Source organism: Coregonus clupeaformis, chromosome 37 (assembly GCF_020615455.1).
Source record: "Coregonus clupeaformis isolate EN_2021a chromosome 37, ASM2061545v1, whole genome shotgun sequence".
NCBI classification, from domain to species: Eukaryota; Metazoa; Chordata; class Actinopteri; order Salmoniformes; family Salmonidae; genus Coregonus; species Coregonus clupeaformis.
The window spans coordinates 5,051,137-5,068,126 of NC_059228.1; the positions used below are offsets into that span (position 1 = coordinate 5,051,137).

The 16,990-nt window shown below is 44.1% G+C and overlaps 1 protein-coding gene across 4 annotated transcripts in view; it reads right to left on the reverse strand.

Moving 5' to 3' along the window:
- LOC121553616 (protein O-GlcNAcase) overlaps window positions 1–2,090 on the reverse strand; it is a 38,708-nt gene extending 36,618 nt beyond the window's left edge. For 2 of the 4 annotated variants that reach the window (XM_041866868.2, XM_041866866.2), the window contains exons 1-3: window positions 1,313–2,009; window positions 438–489; window positions 181–278 (exon numbers count right to left, since the gene is read on the reverse strand). In XM_041866868.2, coding sequence (XP_041722802.1) covers window positions 181–278; window positions 438–489; window positions 1,313–1,484 — 322 coding nt within the window. In that variant the 5' untranslated portion in view covers window positions 1,485–2,009. The other 2 variants (XM_041866867.2, XM_041866869.2) reach the window with 2 other exon arrangements.
- Window positions 2,091–16,990: the final 14,900 nt, after the last annotated feature.

A 16,990-nucleotide genomic window follows, 5' to 3' on the forward strand; every position in this document is an offset into this window, starting at 1 on the left:
TTAGATTTATCGAAATATATTGTGCAACCTTCCCTTTAATGCTGACGCATTTCGGAGCAAGCTCATTCATCAGAGCAGAGATCTATTGCAACAAGCACAAACAGCAACACCTGTGCACTTTTGGATGTAGGTATATGTGACAGGAATCATTTCAACCCATGGCCATGATGAGAATCTCACCTGCTTCTTCTACTGAGTACATCTCTCTCCAGAACATCCTGTGCTTGTAGTCATCTTTAGGAGCGTAGAGGTATGTGTTCAAGCCCCATTTCTGCTGTCTGTGATTAACACAGGCTTTGTGTGACATGGTTTGCTTTATTTATCACAGAACATATTGACAACGTTCATTGAAAACTACAGTACATTCACTGATTCCATTATGATAGAGCACTTGTCAACACCATATGCCAGCCTGCTGTACACAACTATTATATTACCTCCTGAACAGCTCTTTCCTTTGTTCCATTGTCCATGGCCGGCCGTAGAAGCCTGTTGCAAACAAAAGTAATCAAACAGTCAGTTTTAACACGCATAGCAAATATTTCAGGTCTGCAGACATCCCCCCTATCTATTCCCCTGGCTGTGTACATTCAGCTGCCACACGTTTGCCATGAAGACAGTGCCGTTGGTCCTTTTGGTGGTAGGAATGTGAGACAATATATCCACAGGAAATTACATCAACTTTTCAAAGCGCTGGTAATGTGTTCACCTGAAGCATGCGCAGAACCACGAGCTCGGCAAGTATGCATGTATTTTTATCTTGTGCACATGATTCAGGAGATAGAAATCTGAAGTAACTACTAGCGCTTTGAAAGGTTTGTAAACTCAAATGTGCTGTTTTGTCAAACAACACAATGCCACAGATGTCTCAAGATTTAAGGGTGTGTGCAATTGACATGCTTGTGAGAAGAAACTTTCCTGATAAAACGCTCATTTCTGCCCGATGTAGAATTCAATGCAATTCAACGTTCGGTTTCCAGGCAAGGGCCCTACATCAAGCTTTTTCAGAATCCATTAACTATACTGATCGGTTTAAACATAATGACATCCATAATTCCTACAGATGGGTCACCGACCTTGAAATATTGTTAATAGTATAATACAGAGTGCTAACACTTTGTCCTGTATAATCACAATTAGTCTCTAAAACGTAGCAAGCTCAGCTGTAAAAGTAATGGTTAGCTGACTGGCAAATGTGTCTGCCACTCTCTCTGCATCTGACTAGTCTGCCAATCCTGTATGCATAAAAAACAAAGACAATAACTATAACAAATCAACTTGATTAATCAATAACGTTATATGTTCTGCTCACCCTCCACGACTCCACTGATGAATTTCCTGCGGACCGAAAGCTCCACCCCGATGTTTATCGGTTCTTCCACGAGGCCAGGTGCTTCGGAACCAGCCTCAGATGGCCCCGAACATGGGCTCGCCACAGTCTCCACTTGAGACGTCTCCACCACCGCCGTGTCTTTCTGAACCATTTCTACAGACGGTCTGTTGTAGCACCAGACAGGGTTGAGAGAAAAAAAACTGTGTTTGAACAAGAGGGGAGTTTGACCTGAAATTCCGGTGATAGGTTAGGCCATCGCGAGTACTTGGAGGAGAGAGGAAATGAACCGTGTAGTTTACTAATAATACCCGTTGCTCACAGGCCTCAGCGTACAAAAAATATTGCTCGACTTGTCTGTCCAAATTAGATTAATGCAAACTATTTTCTAGTAAAACGAAACGACAGCTAGATGCTTGCTAGCTTCAGTTGTCAATCTGTCAAAAAAATATGGCTAGGTAACGTTAGCTTGCTCGTTGGCTAACGTTGATGGCAATGCTGTCTAACGCTGTGCTAAAATACTGAATTTAGAATAATATCATGTAATATTGCATATTTGTTGACATACTTGTACACTAAAAAAATACATTTACTATTCATAAAGTATATATTTTTCCCAGTGAATATCTCTATTAGTCTTTTAGATAAGCCCTAGTTTCCGCAGATTCTTCCTGTTTACACCTACTGCGCATGTTCAGGAGACTGGATCAAACTAGTCGCCACCGGACATTTGTGGCAAAACACTACTCCATAACCAAGATAGTGACGAGTTCAACCAAATATTTGTATAACTAAACCAAGATAGACCACAGCTTGTCGTTTACAATTGGAACAAATTAGTCATAGTGGGCAGAACAAGCAAGGAGGTGGGCAGAGCCAAGCACGCGCTAGCGATATCCTATTGGCGCGTTCTAGTAGCTATCTGCATATTTCCGTTAGGGAACGCCTACTCTGTGAAGTGCGCGTGTGCAATAACTCGATCTGCATTTGCACTCCTAAACAGCGCGATTTTTAAAAACCTTTTGCAGTCTACTCTGTTCATAACAGAGTCTAGTTTTGGGAACAAAAAACTGTATTGAGATCAAATGTTTAATTGATGAGAAAATGTGCAGAATGTCGGCCAAAATCCATCTAGTTCCATCTTCCCCCACTGACCACCAGTGGGCTTCCTCTCACTGCCATATTTGGTAGTGATCGAAAACGCCAACCGGATGCTTCACATTTATATATCCAGTGAAATATCTGTCTCATTGTTATGGCTGTGGTTTAACCGATCACTTCTTCTTCTTCTTCTTCTTCTTCTTCTTCGATGAGGTTTAACGGCGGTTGGCATCCAATAACTGTTGCATTACTGCCACCTAGTAGACTGGAGTATAACTCCCTTTTACTTTGCTTGAAAAAATAAATTTAAAAAATCAACAAATACCCTACACTCACTAAAAACCCACCACTCCACTCCACTATTTAATTCTACCTCAGGCCAACAGCCTGAAAGGATGGGACACCACCACTTAACACACCCTGTAACTTTTCTGACGTCAAGTCTCGCACACTCAAATACCTCTTTGTAGCAGCCACCACCTCAATTTTCTGCGACTTACTTTCCATCACTGCAGTACAGTTGATAACCATTGCTATAAATGCTAAAAATGCAATCTTACTGGAACATATATCACTTGTTGGCCTATCCCTCTGTACTGGTACAGTTCTACTACTCACACCACTCCTCTCAGGATCCCTCCCCCTTGACCCATCTTCCTCTACTTTCTTCACTGCCTCAGCATATGACAACTTCTGCACTACTCTAACCCTGTAAACCTCAACCTGCCTCTCTCGCACGGGACATTTCTGATCCCCAGACCCATGGGCACCCCGACAATTAACACGTACCACTACTTTCCCCAATGGGATAACTTATATATCCTAACATCACTTTGTCGGGCAAAGACTCAACATCAAAAATCAAAAGAGCCGACAACGACTCTTCTGTTTCACCACTCACGCCATCCTGTCTGCGTCGCACAAAACGAAGAGCATCACATACACCGGGAAACTTTATCTTCAGTTGGTTAACTTTCACATTTTCCCCTACTCCAGTAACCACTCCACTCAATGGCGCCCTTTCCTTGAGAGCAAAACAATTCACCTCTCTTGTCCCCATTCGTTTAACGCGGAGCGCCTGCTTCCTCTGACCAGCAGTAACACAAACAATTATCACAATACCACTTCTGGTTACCTTCACCGATTCCACACCACCCAACTCTGTTTTCACCCACCCTGAAACCACAAATGGATCAGCCAAAAGGCAAGGGTTCAATTTTTCCAAAAAGGTCACTCCTACTGTCACAGACTCATCTTTATCCTGACCCTCCGTGCAAGCCTCGGGCTCCGATAACTTCACCACACCTACCCCCTCCGATACTAAGCCCTCATTTTTTACACTTTTTACCATTCTTCTTTAACAAACCATCTCCCTTTTTCCCGCGATTTTTAACCGACTCAAACTCACCCTCTTCCTCCCTCTCTCTCTTCGACCTCCTCTGCCTCTCTGTTCCCCTCCATTCCTCCTCCGTATTCCAAGTACACGTCTCCTTATGATAATGCTGCACTTCTCCTGACATACATCTTGTTCTTGCCCTTTCAAGGGATGTCACAATCTCTGTATAATCAGCACGAACCCCTTGGGATGTAGCTCTCAACAGTGCATCCCACTTGTAAAGCAGCTGTTTTGTCTTGATCCGTTCAAATGATCAACAGTTTCTTAACAGCTTTAGTATGTTTCAGGCCACACATTACGTTTTTATTAATGAAAGATCATTCAAATATTTTAGTTGAGTTGCTGTTATAAAAACAATACCTCTGAATTGACATTAAATATTTCTGCCCTCATTCTAAAAGGCAAGAAAATACATCCTTGTCTTGAAGAAATGTGTTGAAGTGTTAGATTTTAAACACTTTGTTAAGTGAAAACTCATTATTTGGATTGCATTCTTTTATGCACTTGACTCAACAATGTAATCGTCCATGAATCTGGATACAATTGGACTTTTAAGGCACAAAATAAAAAAGGATGTAAATGAAAAGAAAACGTTTGTAGGCGAAAGTAAAGCAATGCACGTAAATATATATTTTTTGAAAGCATTAAGTTAATGTTTGCATCCAATCATAAAGTTTATTTGGTTAAACAACTTTCTTTCACTCTCGGTTCTTGTCCTTGCGATGACAATTTCCTTCAAGTCATCTTTTGAGGTATATGGCTGCCAACACAATGCCATATATGGACATGCGTATGTGACACGAAAACGGTAGCTCTACTCTCATTGGTCCTAACGATTTGTTTATGCTTTTTGAATCTAGTTAGCTAGCTAGCTACTACCGGTAGATGAGACATACACTACATGACCAAAAGTATGTGGACACCTGCTCGTCGAACATCTAATTCCAAAATCATGGGCATTAATATGGAGTTGGTCCCACTCTTTGCTGCCATAACAGCCTCCACTCTTCTGGGAAGGCTTTCCACTAGATGTTGGAACATTGCTGCAGGGACTTGCTTCCATTCAGCCACAAGAGCATTAGTGAGGTTGGGCACTGATGTTAGGCGATTAGGCCTGGCTCAGGGTTCCAATTCATCCCAAAGGTGTTAGATGGGGTTGAGGTCAGGGCTCTGCGCAGGCCAGTCAAGTTCTTCCACACCGATCTCAACAAACCATTTCTGTATGGACCTCGCTTTGTGCAAGGGGGCATTGTAATGCTGAAACAGGAAAGGTCCTTCCCAAAACTGTTGCCACAAAGTTGGAAGCGCAGAATCGTCTACAATGTCATTGTATGCTGTAGCATTAAGATTTCCCTTCACTGGAACTAAGGGGCCTAGCCCGAACCATGAAAAACAGCCCCAGACCATTATTCGCCTCCACCAAACGTTACAGTTAGCACTATGAATTCGGGCAGGTAGCGTTCTCCTGGCGTCCCCCAAACCCAGATTCGTCCGTCGGACTGCCAGATTGGGAAGCGTGCTTCATCACTCCAGAGAACGCGTTTCCACTGCTCCAGAGGCCAATGACGGCGAGCTTTACACCACTCCAGCCGACGCTTGGCATTGTGTATGGTGATCTTAGGCTTGTGTGCGGCTGCTCGGCCATGGAAACCCATTTCATGAAGCTCCTGACAAACAGTTCTTGTACTGACGTTGCTTCCAGAGGCAGTTTGGAACTCAGTAGTGAGTGTTGCAACCAAGGACAGACGATTTTTACGCGCTATGCACTTCAGCACTCGGCGGTCCCGTTTTGTGAGCTTGTGTGGCCTACCACTTCACGGCTGAGCCGTTGTTGCTCTTAGACGTTTTCACTTCACAATAACAGCACTTACAGTTGACTGGAGCAGCTCTAGCAGGGCAGACATTTTACGAACTGACTTGTTGGAAAGGAGGCATCCTATGATGGTGCCACGTTGAAAGTCACTTAGCTCTTCAGTAAGGCCATTCTACTGCCAATGTTTGTCTATGGAGATTGCATGGCTGTGTGCTCGATTTTATACACCTGTCAGCAACAGGTGTGGCTGAAATAGCCGAAACCACTAACTTGAAGGGGTGTCCATATACTTTTGTATATATACAGTGTAGCTAGCAGCAACACACCATGGATGACAGTGGATCATCAGCAATAGGTATAGATAGATAGATAACTAGCTAGCTAGTCAGACAATTTGCAACCAAAAATATTTCAAGTTTTGTGAATTTAAAAAAGCAAAGCTGAATACGATGTTCACAAATGTATCTGTACACAAAACGATCAGCTTGGTTAACTGTTAGCTAACATTATCTAGCTAGCTAGCTAGCTAGCTATAGGGAGATACTGATCGGTAACGTTAACTTAGCTAACGTTAATGCAGATTTAAAGTGTTTAACAAGGGAAAGAGTGTTAGAAGTGGTTTTACATTATATTTACCTGCATGTATGCCTAGCTACCTGCCTGGATGGAAGTTTACATACACTTAGGTTGGAGTCATTAAATCTAGTTTTTCAACCACTCCACACATTTCTTGTTAACAAACTACAGTTTTGGCAAGTCAGTTAGGACATCTACTTTGTGCATGACACAAGTAATTTTTCCAACAATTGTTTACAGACAGATTATTTCACTTATAATTCATTGTATCACAATTCCAGTGGGTCAGAAGTTTACATACACTAAGTTGACTGTGCCTTTAAACAGCTTGGACATTTTCAGAAAATGATGTCATGGCTTTAGAAGCTTCTGATAGGCTAATTGACATAATTTGAGTCAATTGGAGGTGTACCTGTGGATGTATTTTAAGGCCTACCTTCAAACTCAGTGACTCTTTGCTTGACATCATGGGAAAATCAAAAGAAATCAGCCAAGACCTCAGACAAAAAATTGTAGACCTCCACAAGTCTGGTTCATCCTTGGGAGCAATTTCCAAACGACTGAAGGTACCACGTTCATCTATACAAACAATAGTACGCAAGTATAAACACCATGGGACCACGCAGCCGTCATACCGCTCAGGAAGAAGACGCGTTCTGTCTCCTAGAGAATGTACTTTGGTGCGAAAAGTGCAAATAAATTCCAGAACAACAGCAAAGGAACTTGTGAAGATGCTGGAGGAAACAGGTACAAAAGTATCTATATCCACAGTAAAACGAGTCCTATATCGACATAACCTGAAAGGCCGCTCAGCAAGGAAGAAGCCACTGCTCCAAGACCACCATAAAAAAGCCAGACTGTGGTTTGCAACTGCACATGGGGACAAAGATCGTACTTTTTGGAGAAATGTCCTCTGGTCTGATGAAACAATAGAACTGTTTGGCCATAATGACCATCATTATGTTTGGAGGAAAAAGGGGGTGCTTGCAAGCCGAAGAACACCATCCCAACCGTGAAGCACGGGGGTGGCAGCATCATGCTGTGGTGGTGCTTTGCTGCAGGAGGGACTGGTGCACTTCACAAAATAGGTGGCATCATGAGGAAGGAATATTATGTGGATATATTGAAGCAACATCTCAAGACATCAGTCAGGAAGTTAAAGCTTGGTCGCAAATGAGTCTTCCAAATGGACAATGACCCCAAGCATACTTCCAGTGTTGTGGCAAAATGGCTTAAGGACAACAAAGTCAAGGTATTGGAGTTGCCTTTACAAAGTCCTGACCTCAATCCTATAGAAAATTTGTGGGCAGAACTGAAAAAACGTTTGCGAGCAAGGAGGCCTACAAACCTGACTCAGTAACACCAGCTCTGTCAGGAGGAATGGGCCAAAATTCACCCAACTTATTGTGGGAAGCTTGTGGAAGGCTACCCGAAATGTTTGACCCAAGTTAAACAATGCATATTTCACAAGCATATTGTTACAGTGGGACTTCCGGCTGTGTTGACCCCACCTTATGTGGTTTTATAGTGAACAATATGGTGTACTCGCGTTAGTGCTGTGTCACAGTTGAGCTCTTATCCCGTGGCGCTGGACCTAGAGCGCCCACCGCATATGTGCAATAAACTGGAGTTTCAGGAAACTTATACAGTGGGGAGAACAAGTATTTGATACACTGCCGATTTTGCAGGTTTTCCTACTTACAAAGCATGTAGAGGTCTGTAATTTTTATCATATGTACACTTCAACTGTGAGAGACGGAATCTAAAACAAAAATCCAGAAAATCACATTGTATGATTTTTAAGTAATTAATTAGCATTTTATTGCATGACATAAGTATTTGATCACCTACCAACCAGTAAGAATTCCGGCTCTCACAGACCTGTTAGTTTTTCTTTAAGAAGCCCTCCTGTTCTCCACTCATTACCTGTATTAACTGCACCTGTTTGAACTCGTTACCTGTATAAAAGACACCTGTCCACACCAATCAAACATACTCCAACCTCTCCACAATGGCCAAGACCAGAGAGCTGTGTAAGGACATCAGGGATAAAATTGTAGACCTGCACAAGGCTGGGATGGGCTACAGGACAATAGGCAAGCTGCTTGGTGAGAAGGCAACAACTGTTGGCGCAATTATTAGAAAATGGAAGATGTTCTGGGGCTCCATGCAAGATCTCACCTCGTGGGGCATCAATGATCATGAGGAAGGTGAGGGATCAGCCCAGAACTACACGGCAGGACCTGGTCAATGACCGGAAGAGAGCTGGGACCACAGTCTCAAAGAAAACCATTAGTAACACACTACGCCGTCATGGATTAAAATCCTGCAGCGCACGCAAGGTCCCCCTGCTCAAGCCAGTGCATGTCCAGGCCCGTCTGAAGTTTGCCAATGACCATCTGGATGATCCAGAGGAGGAATGGGAGAAGGTCATGTGGTCTGATGAGACAAAAATAGAGCTTTTTGGTCTAAACTCCACTCGCCGTGTTTGGAGGAAGAAGAAGGATGAGTACAACCCCAAGAACACCATCCCAACCGTGAAGCATGGAGGTGGAAACATCATTCTTTGGGGATGCTTTTCTGCAAAGGGGACAGGACGACTGCACCGTATTGAGGGGAGGATGGATGGGGCCATGTATCGCGAGATCTTGGCCCCTTCTCTCAGTAAGAGCATTGAAAATGGGTTGGCTGGGTCTTCCAGCATGACAACGGCCCGAAACACACAGCCAGGGCAACTAAGGGGTGGCTCCGTAAGAAGCCTCTCAAGGTCCTGGAGTGGCCTAGCCAGTCTCCAGACCTGAACCCAATAGAAAATCTTTGGAGGGAGCTGAAAGTCCATATTGCCCAGCGACAGCCCCGAAACCTGAAGGATCTGGAGAAGGTCTGTATGGAGGAGTAGGACTAAAATCCCTGCTGCAGTGTGTGCAAACCTGGTTAAGACCTACAGGAAATGTATGATCTCTGTAATTGCAAACAAAGGTTTCTGTAACAAATATTGAGTTCTGCTTTTCTGATGTATCAAATACTTATGTCATGCAATAAAATGCAAATTAATTACTTAAAAATCATACAATGTGATTTTCTGGATTTTTGTTTTAGATTCCGTCTCTCACAGTTGAAGTGTACCTATGATAAAAATTACAGACCTCTACATGCTTTGTAAGTAGGAAAACCTGCAAAATCGGCAGTGTATCAAATACTTGTTCTCCCCACTGTATCTGTTGTTGTGTCCAAATTCTACAACTCCTGAGTGAGTATCTCTATCTTCTATAACCAGACCCCACTATCAGCCTAGCCAACTGATTACAGCTTCGCTAGTCATTCCATAGGAGTAAACACCAGAAAAAAATGGCATCTATAAAGCACACCAATATTCTTAACTCTAAGGATCATAAGAAGAGGAAAACTCCTGCCACCCAGTCATCAGTGACCAAGGCAGGGATGGCAGAGACCCAGCCACCAGAGATTGAGGTAGAGATGGGAGAGACCCAGCCACCAGAGATTGAGGTAGAGATGGGATAGACCCAGCCACCAGAGATCGAGGCAGGGATGGAAGAGACCCAGCCACCAGAGATTGAGGCAGGGATGGCAGAGACGCAGCCACCAGAGATCGAGGCAGGGATGGAAGAGACCCAGCCACCAGATATCGAGGCAGGGATGGCAGAGACGCAGCCACCAGAGATCAAGGCAGGGATGGAAGAGACCCAGCCACCAGAGATCGAGGCAGGGATGGAAGAGACGCAGCCACCAGAGATCGAGGCAGGGATGGAAGAGTCCCAGCCACCAGAGATCGAGGCAGGGATGGAAGAGACGCAGCCACCAGAGATCGAGGCAGGGATGGAAGAGTCCCAGCCACCAGAAATCGAGATGTATTTTATACAGGTAACGAATGCCAAGAGTGTGCAAAGCTGTCATCAAGGCAAAGGGTGGCTACTTTGAAGAATCTCAAATATAATCATTAAAATGTCCATCACAAACACATTAGATGCAGTTTATCATAGTGCACTACGCTTTATTACAGGCGACAGGTTAAGTACACAAAAGTAGGCTGGCCCTCTCTTAAATCTCGTAGATCAATGCAGTGCTCTATTTTCGTTTATAAAACCCTGTTGTGCAAACTTCCGCCATACCCCAGACATACAAGTCGCCAATCCCGATCACAGAGATGGTTCATTTTATAGTTCCGGTTGATCAGTACAGAAATAAGTAAATCTGCATTCAGTTTTTTTTCCGCCCAGTGTATGGAATGATCTGCAGAGCTCTCTGCACCCTGATGCTCTGTTGCCTCTAGGGCAGTTCAAGTTGTTATTGAGGAATGTGTTTTCTTCTTAAATTGTTTGTAATATTGTATATTTTTATAACAACTGGTTGATGATTGTATTAGCATTTATTGATTATATTTCATATGTATTATGTGTATTTTATGTATTACAGGATCCATTTAAAATAGAGACCTGGATCTCAAAATGACTCCCTGTTTAAATAAAGGTTAAATAAAATGGTATGGTGGTGTTAATATTTTTGCAGACAGTCTTGTTTATTTTGATTGACATATTTATTTTGAGGGTATCCTGTAGTTTTGCTGTTGATGTATTTTCTTTTTTGAAGTAGCTTTTGTTTGAGTCGTTTATAAGAAAAATACAAATATATATTTTAAATTAAATTGAATACATGAATGATCACCGAACCTGTCTGAATTCCATTCATTATCTGGACCTAATTATCCAATGGTCAATGTGCTATAATTCAGTTAATAGTTGATGTATTGTTTTATTTTATTAAAAAGCATTGAGTATCTTTTTCCAGTTTCCAGCCGTTTATAAGAATTGTATCATAGTTATAAAAGTGCTGTAATTCATATAGGTTGACCTGTGATCTGTGTGACAGGTGATTTCCAGTGCAAATTGGTCACTTTCAATACATTCGCCAATGGCTTTCAGCACCCTAAGAATATATTACAAGTCATATGACCATAAAATGTGTTGATTAACAACCTTTGGGGTCTAAGATGTTGAGATAATTGGCATTAAAGAGTCTGACTGTCACACCTACTCCCGCTCCCCCTCTCCAGCGCTCCACGTCGCCGGTCTACCAACCACCGGTCCTGGCACCATCATTACGCACACCTGCTCCCCATCATTATGCACACCTGGACCTCATCATCACCTTGATTATGCTCCCTTTATTTAGCCCTCAGTAGCCTCAGTCATCAGGTAGAATTGGTTTTGTCTCGTTCAGTACGCTTTTCCTGTTTTTGTTTATCTGCCTTTTATTATTAAACTCACCTTCTGTACCTGCTTCCTGACTCCCAGTGATTACATTACAGAATACTGCCTCACATACTATGGAAGCAGCAGAAGAGAAAGACATCTCCCAGACGGTCGGTGAACAGGGACACCTACACCGCCAACACCACGAACAGCTGGCGCAACTGGGTGTGGCTATGGATGAGGTCCTCCACCGCCTCGACGCCACCCGAGAGGATCCACCCGTACACAAAGTCATCCTCGGCCTCCCGTGGCTCCAACGTCATAACCCCACCACCTCCTGGTCGAGGATGAAAATCATCGCCTGGGCACCAGGATGCCGGAAGACCTGCTTTCCCGTACCCTGTGGTTCCACATCAGTTGAGAGTCCTGTAGGTGCCCTCCAGCCCATCATTCCATCCTCCGGTATCGTTGGCCCTGTGTTTTGGGACGTAGATGTGGACATCCGCCAGGCTCTGGAAAGGGAACCCGCGCCTACTAACTTCCCTCCTGAGCGCATCTACGTCCCCACGGGGGTAAGGGATCGGCTCTTGACCTGGGCGCACACATCCCTCGCTGCTGGACACCCAGCTATCACCCTCACCATCCAATCCATCTCCACTATGTACTGGTGGCCCACCTTGGTGCAGGACGTCGCCCGCTATGTCGACTCCTGCTCTGTATGTGCCCAAACCAAAGGAAAAAAGGTTGGGAACCACTGCTCTAAATCCTGCTGTTTTATCCCTCTCTCTGGTTTCCCGACCGCTCTCCAGGTCGCTGAGGCACTGTTTCAGCACTATGGCCATAGTCTCCGACCGTGGCCCCCAATTCAGCCTTCATGGAGAAGCTGGGGGCCACGGCCAGCTTCACATCCGGGTACCAGCCTCAGTCCAACGGGCAGGTGGAGAGGACTAACCAGGAGCTGGGGAGGTTCCTAAGGAGTCACTGCCTGAACCGGCTGGGGGAGTGGGCCCTGTTCCTTCCCTGGGCGGAGTGCGCCCAGAACTCACTTCGTCACTCCTCCACCGGGATGACTCCCTTCCAGTGCGTCCTGGGATACCAACCGGCCCTGTCCCCGTGGACCCCGAGCCAGACCGAAGCCCCTGCGATGGATGAGTGGTTCCGGTGCACAGAGGAAGTTTGGAACGCTGCCCAAGTGAGGCTCCAGCGTGCCGTCCGCTGCCAGAAGGAGCAGGCGGACCGCAGTGGCTCCCGTGTTCCATCCTGGTGATCGCGTCTGGCTCTCCACCAGGAACCTCCCGCCAGAAGCTGAGCCCCCGGTATGTGGGTCCCTTCAAGGTACTCCGGAGGGTCAACGAGGCACTACACATTCGGGCAGGTAGCGTTCTCCTGGCATCCGCCAAACCCAGATTCGTCCGTCAGACTGTCAGATGGTAAAGCATAATTCATCACACCAGAGAGCGAGTTTCCACTGCTCCAGAGTCCAATGGCGGCGAGCTTTACACCACTCCAGCCGACGCTTGGCATTGCGCATGGTGATCTTAGGCTTGTGTGCGGCTGCTCGGCCATGGAAACCCATTTAATGTATTTCCCGACAAACAGTTCTTCTGACGTTGCTTCCAGAGGCAGTTTGGAACTCGGTAGTGAGTGTTGCAACCAAGGACAGACGATTTTTACATGTTATGCGCTTTGGCGGTCCCGTTCTGTGAGCTTGTGTGACCAACCACTTCGCGGCTGAGCCATTGTTGCTCCTAGACGTTTCCACTTCACAATAACAGCACTTACAGATTTCCGAGGCAGCTCTAGCAGGGCAGAAATATTACGAACTGACTTGTTGGAAAGGTGGCATCCTATGACAGTGCTACGTTGAAAGTCACTGAGCTCTTCAGTAAGGCCATTCTACTGCCAGTGTTTGTCTATGGAGATTGCATGGCTGTGTGCTCGATTTTATACACCTGTCAGCAACGGGTGTGGCTGAAATATACGAATCCACTAATTTGAAGGGGTGTCCACATACTTTTGTATATATAGTGTTTATGGGCTGTTCTCTCTCACACACACACACACACACACACACACAATGCACACACACATTCACAAATGTACATACCATATATATATATATACACTGAGTGTACAAAACATTAAGAACACCTTCCTAATATTGAGTTGTACCCCTTTTTGCCCTCAGAACAGCCTAATTTCATCGGGGCATGGACTGTACAAGGTGTCAAAAGCGTTCCATAGGGATGCTGGCCCATGTTGACTCAATGCTTCCCACAGTTGTGTCAAGTTCAATGGATGTCCTTTGGGTAGTGGACCATTCTTGATACACACAGGAAACTGTTGAGCGTGGAAAATCCAGCAGCGTTGCAGTTCTTGACACAAACTGGTGCGCCTGGCACCTACTACCATACCCCGTTCAAAGGCACTTAAATCTTGTCTTGCCCATTCACCCTCTGAATAGCACATGACAAATACAATTTCATTAGATTTGCTATCAATCTCCTCACTCCTACTCTTGAGGAGGGCTGGATGGACAGCTGGCAACTTCAACCTGAAAAACAAGCACATACAGTATTGTCCACATTCATGCTCAGGTTGTACAAGCATCGATGGCTCAGCCCACAGAGTCATGGAGAGACATAACACAAGCTACCCCACCACGACAACGTATACCACGACAACGTACAGTCAGGACCAAAATTATTGGCAGTGGCACCCTCGATAAAGATGTGTTCAACGGCATCATGAACTTTACCAAGTACAAGGACATTTCAGCCAAAAACCTGGTTGCCTCCACTAGGAGGCTATAACTTGGCCGCAAGTGGCTCTTCCAGCAAGACAATACCCTAAAGCACACATAAAAATTGAAATGGTTAATTGACCACAAAATTAACATTTTGCAATGGCCATCTCGGTCTCCGGACATAAAATCCATTGAAAACCTGTGGTTTTAAAGTTAGGAGAGCGCAGTCCATAATCGCAGACGAAGGTTATCAAGGATCTGGAAAGATTCTGTATGGAGGAATGGTCTAAGATCCCTCCAATGTGTTCTCCAATCTCATGAAACATTTTAGAAAAGGCTCAGTGCCGTGTCCTTGCAAGGTGAGGTATTAAAAGACTGAAAACAAGGGTGCCAAAAAAGTTGACCCCTATCTTTTTGATAATCTTTTTATTACTTGTTAAACAAAATCTCATTCTCTGAGCAATTGTATTATTATAAAATAGTATCATAAAAAAAAAAAGTGGAGCATGCAATATAGCTCAGTATTTGTATAATTTATTTGATACAGTATTTTTTTCATCTTTATCAAGAGTGCCAATCATTTTGGACCTGACAGTAGCTGCAGCTCCAGTAGAGTTGATGACCACAAATATAATGTAAAGACTAACCTCTGGGGTCAATTCATAAAATGAATTGTAAAAACAGATTATCCTTCTCAGTGTGGATACAGTGAAAATACCCCTATTCTCACCTGTGGTGATGATTCAGTTCAACTGGTACTCACACTCAAAGAAGAAAAACCAAGGAGGTAAGATAGGCTCCAAAACATATACATTCTTTTGTTTCCTTTTTATAGTTTGAAAGTACCAGCAGAATTATTTATTATCTTACGCACTAGCCACCTGTCATCCAAGCCTTGACGCAAATACTGCTTTTCTGAGTATAGTACTAATTTATTTTAAAGGATTCTCTATGTGTGGCCAACTTCAACCAAGCAAAAATCTAATATCAACTGGGCTATTGCAAAAAAATATATATATATATATATATATGTTTCTTGTTCCTCCATCCTCCATCCTATCCCTTGTTGACTATGGTGACACCATCCACCATTGTGCCTCTAATACCCTGGAATTAGATTTGGCACTGGAGCTCCTTATCACACCCACCACTGTTCCCTCTATGAGGAATTTAGTCTACACTCTATGACGACATACACCAAATAAACTGTTTACACACTAATTTATGACAATCTACCACTCTAAACTCCTCAGGTCCTCTAACAGTCTATAGTCCTAATGTCATCATCCTTTGTGTCAAAAAGCATTTCTACACTCAGCTACACACCGGGTCATACAGTTGAAGTTGGAAGTTTACATACACCTTAGCCAAATACATTTAAACTCAGTTTTCACAATTCCTGACATTTAATCCTAGTAAAAAGTCCCTGTCTTGGGTCAGTTAGGATCACCACTTTATTTTAAGAATGTGAAATGTCAGAATAATAGTAGAGAGAAATATTTATTTCAGCTTTTATTTATTTCATCACATTCCCAGTGGGTCAGTGTCACGGATTCTGCCGAGGCTGCTCCTCCTCCTTGCTCGGGCAGGCTTCGGCGTTCATCGTCCCCGGAGTACTAGCTGCTGCCGATCGATGTTTCGGTGTTTGTCTTGTTCTGTCTTGAGTGGTTACACCTGTATGCTATTATGTTTGATTGTAGTCCCTATATTTACCCATGTCTCTCGTTTGGTAATTGTGTGTTATTGTTTTGTGTCTCGTATGGTCGGCATTGCTGTTGTCGTATGCGTATTTGTTTTCCTCCCTGTTAGGAGGTTTTGTTTTGTATGTTCTTTACTGACTAGTAAAGTACGTCTGCCAGTAGCTCTGTGTCCTGCGCTTGACTTCGCTCACTGCATACACGTCGCCCGTGACAGTCAGAAGTTTACATACACTCAATTATTATTTGGTAACATTGCCTTTAAATTGTTTAATGGTCAAACGTTTCGGGTAGCCTTCCACAAGCTTCCCACAATAAGTTGGGTGAATTTTGGCCCATTCCTCCTGACAGAGCTGGTGTAACTGAGTCAGGTTTGTAGGCCTCCTTGCTCGCACACGCTTTTTCAGTTCTGCCCACAAATTTTCTATAGGATTGAGGTCAGGGCTTTGTGATGGCCACTCCAATACCTTGACTTTGTTGTCCTTAAGCCATTTTGCCACAACTTTGGAAGAATGCTTGGGGTCATTGTCCATTTGGAAGACCCATTTGCGACCAAGCTTTAACTTCCTGACTGATGTCTTGAGATGTTGCTTCAATATATCCACATCATTTTCCTTCCTCATGATGCCATCTATTTTCATAACATAACGATGGTCATTATGGCCAAACAGTTATATTTTTGTTTCATCAGACCAGAGGACATTTCTCCAAAAAGTACGATCTTTGTCCCCATGTGCAGTTGCAAACCGTAGTCTGGCTTTTTTATGGCGGTTTTGGAGCAGTGGCTTCTTCCTTGCTGAGCGGCCTTTCAGGTTATGTCGATATAGGACTCGTTTTACTGTGGATATAGATACTTTTGTACCTATTTCCTCCAGCATCTTCACAAGGTCCTTTGCTGTTGTTCTGGGATTGATTTGCACTTTCCGCACCAAAGTACGTTCATCTCTAGGATGAGCGGTATGACGGCTGCGTGGTCCCATGGTGTTTATACTTGCGTACTATTGTTCGTACAGATGACGTGGTACCTTCAGGCGTTTGGAAATTGCTCCCAAGGATGAACCAGACTTGTGGAGGTCTACAATCTTTTTCTGAGGTCTTGGCTGATTTCTTTTGATTTTCCC